Source organism: Rutilus rutilus, assembly GCF_951802725.1.
Source record: "Rutilus rutilus genome assembly, chromosome: 1".
NCBI lineage: Eukaryota > Metazoa > Chordata > Actinopteri > Cypriniformes > Leuciscidae > Rutilus > Rutilus rutilus.
In genome coordinates, this window is record NC_140209.1 from 43,925,715 (window position 1) to 43,932,814 (window position 7,100).

General features: G+C 38.2%; 1 protein-coding gene across 3 annotated transcripts in view; it reads left to right on the top strand.

Annotated features, from left to right (window-relative positions):
• The window catches only part of ppfia3 (PTPRF interacting protein alpha 3), a 40,527-nt gene extending 35,357 nt beyond the window's left edge, over positions 1 to 5,170 (top strand). For 2 of the 3 annotated variants that reach the window (XM_084426594.1, XM_084426595.1), the window contains 5 exons: positions 1,966 to 2,141; positions 2,946 to 3,014; positions 3,213 to 3,375; positions 4,269 to 4,327; positions 5,012 to 5,170. In XM_084426594.1, coding sequence (XP_084282720.1) covers positions 1,966 to 2,141; positions 2,946 to 3,014; positions 3,213 to 3,375; positions 4,269 to 4,315 — 455 coding nt within the window. In that variant the 3' untranslated portion in view covers positions 4,316 to 4,327; positions 5,012 to 5,170. The remainder of the gene's footprint in view (positions 1 to 1,965; positions 2,142 to 2,945; positions 3,015 to 3,212; positions 3,376 to 4,268; positions 4,328 to 5,011) is intronic. The other variant, XR_014629465.1, reaches the window with a different exon arrangement.
• The last annotated feature ends 1,930 nt before the right edge of the window (positions 5,171 to 7,100 follow it).

A 7,100-nucleotide genomic window follows, 5' to 3' on the forward strand; every position in this document is an offset into this window, starting at 1 on the left:
CGTCATATCACTACGCCTGCTGCACTCATGGTACGGCCGCACAGTTCCTTGATTATTTCGCTGGAATGAGAGTAGTTCCTAGCCATATAGGCTTAGAAAATCGCAACTTTTCATTTTCCGTCGATCTTAGTACACGGTTTAACTACAGAAGAGTCAAGTTTTAAATAGGAAAAATATTTAAACTCTTTGGTCATTTTGAAAGAAATGCTACTGGACTCGTCTGAATCAATGATCTATGCTAAGCTATGCTAAAAGTGGTACCGTCAGACCCGGAGTTCGGCTGAATGGATTCTAAAACGGTAAAACTCAACTGTTTAACTCTGGGGGAGTTGTTAAATGAGCATATTTCCGAAAAAAGTGGAGTATCCCTTTAAACCGCGGAGAAGTAGCATAATGCCTCAGAAAATTCGATCTGCCTGTTTCCATGATAGTCGCATTGGCACATATCTGATTTATATCTGATTTATTTCCACATATAAATGAGGCCTGAAACCGATCTCAAAATATCCGATTGCATGCGTTTTTTTCCTGTTTACACGGTCATAGAACACATCCGATCTGTGTCACATATGAGCAAAAAATTGGAATTGGGTCACATTTCCCTGACAGTGTAAATGAGGCCTATGAGTCCCTCAGTGTGAGAAGATGGATCTCAAAATCATACAGTCACTGTTGGGAAAGGGTTCAAATATGCAGAAGAGGCTAGAAAACCAATGAGTGTGCAGGACCTGGAGGAAATCTCCAGAGAGCAGTGGGCAGTTACAACTAGTGAACAACTGTCACAAAACATAAAAACACATGTTGATAGGTAACAAGTAACAACACGCACTATTAAAGGGTTAGTTCAACCAAAAATGAAAATTCTGTCATTAATTCCTCACCCTGATGTCGTTCCAAACCCACTTTGATGTTTAAGAAAGTTCATAAAGAGAACTAATTAAACTAATTAATGTGAATTGGCCAAATTTTCTGAAGAGACTTGATAACTTTTATATGATGAACAAATTTAATTTAGGTTTTTATCCATATTTAAACATTTATCAGCGAACATAAACAGAAGTTCAACCGAACCTGCTTGACATGCGATAACAAACCTCACTGGTTCTTGAGGAAGCTCAAACGTGCTGCGTAACACGAGAATGAACCTCATTGGTTGTTGCTGAAGCTCAAACGTGCTGCGTAACACGAGAATGAACCTCATTGGTTCTTGAGGAAGCTCAAACATGCTGCGTAACACGAGAATTAACCTCATTGCTTCTCGCACGTCAAGCAAGCATGCTTGAGCTTCCATTACCACTACTGATGTGTGAGGTAATGAATGTTTATGTGAATAAAAACATAAATTCAATCTGTTCATCATATAAAGTCAAGTCAAGTAAAGTGTCTCTTCAGAAAATTTGGACTAAACCGCTCAATTCATATGGATTCGTTTTACGATCTCTTTATGAACTTTTTAACCTCTGTAATGTGAAACAGGTTATTCAGGACAGTACTAAATAAAAAATGTAACCCCTCTTGTTAATATTATTAACGTCTTGTTTATATTGCAATGGGCATGTAAACTAATCAGCAGAACTGTATGTCATTATCTGAAGCTGTGCGGGTGTTTCTTATATTGACACCATGATATTAGCACTGTAAATGACTCTGGAGGAATGGTTTGACTGTTTGCATGATTGCATTCCTTCCTTTGAACTTGGGTTTGGAGAAGCTGAGTCAACAAAACAAATGCAAAGCCTCTGGAAAACCATGAAAATGCAAAACAGAGACAAAGAATTTGTCTGAAACAAAAGCAGATGTGTTCAAATCTGCAGTGGCCATAAGAGTTCCATCTGAAAAATCAGGAGCAACTGAAACAAAAGTTGAAATCCACAAGCATCACCCAAGATGGAAATTGATAATGATCAGTGGTTAACGCCCGCCTGGAATTCTATTAATTGTCCAGCCCTTGTGTTTCCTCTGTAGATGTGATGGTGTGGTCAAACGAACGTGTGATGTGCTGGGTGCAGTCCATCGGCTTGAAGGAGTATGCAGATAATCTGACTGAGAGCGGTGTGCATGGTGCCCTGCTCGCCCTGGACGACACCTTTGATTACACTGACCTCGCCCTGCTCCTGCAGATACCCAATCAGAACACACAGGTACAATGACAAGACTATTTGCAGATATATAGATCTTTATACAATTTCAAGTCAAGTCGGCTCAACTTCTATAGCTCTTTATACAATGCAGATGGTTTCAAAGTGGTTTCACAGTAATAAACAGGAAAATGATTATCAATGATGCAAACGTCATCAAACATCTCCCATCTCAAAAGAAGATAGAAAACACTTCAGAAGATTGGTCTAGGACAGTGTGATGTGCAGGTTCAACCTGTCACGGATGAGGGAAACGATGGAATTTTGGATGAAAATAAAATGTACAAAATGCGAATATGACCAAATTTTTTTTTTTTTTTTAATGGACACATTCTATTTGATAAGATAGCATGCACATAAACTGTGAAAACACATACAGAATAATAAAGATGCACATCAGAAGTCAATCAAATAAATGGGAAAAAAGCGTTACTTTTATTTGCAAATTGTTTTTGTGCGAAATTAAAAAAAATTATCTTAAATTAAATTAAATTGCAACTTGAATGCAAACATAGCTAATTGTACTGACATTAATGTGCTTGCAACATAAAAAAAAAAAAAAATCTTATACCATTTGTTTTTTTACTTTAAAGGCAGACATATTTATATATCGACAGCCTTTATATTTATACAAGGAGTCTCTTTATACAGTAGATGTAGGGACAGACTGAATGAAAAAAAAAAAAAAACCTGTTGATTCATCAAGTCTCAAAACAATAAGAACTTCATAGATGAAAGCAGCGACTACTCATTACTCCTGACCGGTCTGGGTTGATTACATGTGAACTATGTCTATTCCACATCCAGGCACGACAACTTCTGGAGAAAGAATATAACTCCCTCATCGCCATGGGAACAGAGAGGAGGCCAGACGAGGTGAGCTCCATGGGACATGAACACAGCTGGATTTTTTATCATCCTTTACCTCCCACCACTGAAATACACACTAGTATAATGACACTCCTCTTACAGGGTCATTGTAATTTCTAGATTTCGTTGCCAGTTTGAACATTCAACTGTATTTTGTATTGAAATGACCTGGCTGGTATTCTCTTCTGCCTTCTCGTCCTCTAGGACGGCACTAAGACGTTCACCCGCTCCCCTTCATGGAGGAAGATGTTCCGGGAGAAAGATCTGAGGGGGGTGACCTCTGACTCCTCAGAGACCTTGCCTGCTAACTTCCGTGCCTCAGCCATCTCTACCCCCTCGGTCACCCTGAGGAAGGTCCAGAGCGATGGTGAGCTCGCACGGCCTCCTCATTTTTTGGAATTTCATTTAATAATGTCATTTTTATGCTTCCAATTCACAAGAAAGTAGTGGGAGAGAAAGACGGGAATGGATTCAGGAAATGTCACAAGTGTTTTTAAATCATTTTGGAGGTTTTTGCCAAGCCTCTGTGCTCATCAGGTTTTGTCACATTTTTGAATGATGCTCTGAATATTATAAGATTGATTGATTAAGGGCATGTTTGCACCTGGTCACTTCATGCGTTTTTACTGATTGGATAGCTATTCAGTTTGTTAAAACTAATCCATTTACACACTACACCGCAAATTAATATAAATCTGATCTTTAAAGTCCGCACATCAGGTTGCTGAAGAGATACTGCTCATCTGTGGCGATCCGTGTTGCAATAGCGCCGTCATACCTGGCTATAACACGCTTTCACACATTCTTTTTTTTTTTACATATTGGGAGGAGTAAAATTTTTAAGTAAATTTTCACGATCGGATGGCTATCCAATCAAAGAAAACACATTAAGTAACCAGGAAACAGGCCCTAAGTAGGTAGATAAAACAGACTATTTTAATAAATTCTCAACAACAACAAAAAAAAAAGAGAGGAAATAATACCGTAATTCAGAAAAGAAACTATAAATAAGGGCAAAACCTATTAAAGGAAAGGCTACTGAAAAAATAACCAGGATAGAGACTCAAAGATAAACAAGGCTTTGTGGAAATCCCCGCAATTAATTCTAAAGTAACTTTATGACAGTGTTGATGCTCAGATAAACATTGTTAGAACATTGTTTCCTTATGAGTAAGTGGTTCAGGAGTGAAAGCTTTATAATGCTGTTTAGAATACAGTTTTTTACGACTAAATCTCACTGGTCTGTCTCTGTCTCTCCAGCATCTCCAAGGGCAGAGTCTGGCTCAGTGAGGACATACTCCTGTTGAGGGACTGCAAAGGTGAGACATGACTAGCTAGCTTCTTTTTCAGTTCATATATATAATTAACAATAAAAAAATAATTGTTCACTTGCTGTAGCCCACGAGATTTAGGCTTTCTAAATCTAGAAAACTGAACAGAAAAGCATTTAATGGAAGTATTTAATGACCATGTGTGGGCAGGGCCCCCAGTAATTGCCAATGAATACCTTCTGTGTTCATACTTGTACATACTGAAATCACAAAAATTCACTCATTTACGAGTTCGACAGAAACAGTTTTAGCATTCTGTTGGGTTTCCTTACAGGGCCATAATGGAGTTGATTGACCCCTCCTACATACTTCGCATGCTCCTTAAATGTCTTGTGTTGTTAAACTTGTTTTGGAAAGGATGTTGCCTTTTATGTTTTTATTGTGATTCATCATGTGCTCTGTGTTTGCGGTTGTGTGTGAATCGTTATCAGCCACATGGAAACGGTGCCAGCAAAACTTTGTAGGATACGGACGCCTGTCATTCACAAACGCACCTTGTATGATAAAGCTTTCAGCTATCAGCTCATCCTTGTTAAAATGCACAGTTCTTCTCAAAATGAGCAACAGTCTGCAGTTTCCATCTTGGATTGGTCATTGTTGAGGCTTTTTCTTGGCTTAACTTCAGTACAGAAAATCGTGACAATGTGTTGTAATTCTGTCTCTCGCACACAGGAGGCGCCGTTGTCAGAGAGCTGGAACCGGCTTTACATTTCATTCACGGGGAGGAGGGGGGATAAGCAGAAAAAAAGCAATGAATATATACATTTATAAATATAACTCTACTGGTCTGACCATTCTGCAATAACAGAAGAGGGATGGAAAAAGAGGGGGAAAAAGAGCAAAAAAGGACAAAAGACATGAAGAATGTATGACACAAGTGAGTGGTAAGAAATGGGATGGTTGGAGGAATCGGATGACTGTTTAATCTTTCTTTCTGTCGTTCTCTCTTATCACTTCCTGTGTCTGTGCTGATGGGACATCTGTAGATGAACTCTCTTGTCTTTCCGTCCTTCGTTTCAATGGCGCTGCCCGCAGCCCTAGTTCCTCAGAATGGCTTTCTGCAATTGGTCTCTCGAGTCTCTCGAGAGCAAAGGATGTTTGTGGCGAATCAACCTGGACTTCAGGGATGTTTACATACGGTGAGGTTCAGAGGAAGTGTACTAAAGAGCACAGTCGAGGCCAAGACTTCGCTGTATGTGTTTCTCAATCAGGAGAGCGAGCACAAGCTGAGAAAGACAGGCGCACCGAGAGCTACACGCGAGGCTGCAAAGGGCACAATTCTTGCTCAGTTACTACTACAGTAGGTGTTTTCTTTTTCTTTTCAAACATTCAGATTAAAGATGAAAGATCAGCAGAGCGAGTCAGCAAACAAAGGGAAGCTGGTGGTGGCGGATAGATAGAAACACTGGGAGGTGAAGCGAGAGGGAAGATGCTTGCGGACAAAGCAAGTGACCAGCAGAAATGAGTCCTGACGGACAGAATCGTTCCAACAACGCAAGCCATAAAAGACAACAAGAGGTGAACCGAGGAGGAGAAACGGGGGGACGGGGAGGGAGGGAGGGAAGGAAGGAAGGAGGGAGGGTCAGGGGAAAACAAGTGAGAGAAATTGTTTAGCTTCTGTGTTGCGATGCATGTCAAACAACCAAGACGACAACGAACTAAAACTTTCGGGGAATAAGACAATATGAAGTTAAAAATAAAAACGATGTGTACATTAACATATGAGGTTAAGAGCTTGGGGAACAATTTGTAAAATGTGTGTATTTTCATTTTTATTTTTTATTTTTATGATAACTATATTTATTTTCTTTATGTATGTATTGAATAATTGTATGTACATGTTCATTTAATAATTCTGACTGTAATTTAATTTTATCTAGTTTAAAGCGTAAATATGAAATATTAAAAACATGGTCATTAAAATATGCTACTTGTATGTGTAAATTTTGACAACAAAATTGTGTTATGATTTAAAAACAAACCATTACTGTTGATGAGGATGACAGTGATTCGATTTGAAAATGATGTCTGCAAAATAAACAATAATGATAATAATGATGAAAATCAAAATAAAATAAAGTGTTCCTAATGGTACTAGAGTTCGGTGTGCTCGTGATTTTGAGATGCTAATTTGCTGAAAAGGGTGTGTGTGTGTGTGAGGTGAGTTTATTTGAATCTGACGACTGCAAATCGATGTGCTTCCTGTTTTCTTTTTTTTTTATTACAAAACAAATAGAACTACAATCATATATTCCACTTTGTATTTTACTAAAGCCCCTCTCGCTCATCCATCTACTTTGTAAAAAAAAAAGTCATATACAAAAGTTTCTACCTTACAAAGATTACATAATACTTTATTACAATGACTCAATGTGAAAAATTAAATCAAATCCTGTTGACTGATCTCCATAGCTTTCTTAATACAGTAACCAGGGAATCGGACTACATTTCATTTAATCCAATACTCATTTTTTGACTGTATTTCTGTAATGTTGGATGAGTGAACATGGGCGAACCATTGTTCCAAGATGTAGCTGACACTGAAAACCATGATGAGGCACATGTTGTGGGACAAGCATTTGAAGGACACTCGCGAGAAAGCCTTAATCTGCAATTCTGATGACACTAAACACAAGTCCTCAATCATTTTTGGTTGTTATAAATACACATATATTTGAATATGTTTCACATATTGTACATTTATAAAGAAATATATTAATATCAAGTACTTGTGCTTACATACTAACTCAAAAGTAATAAC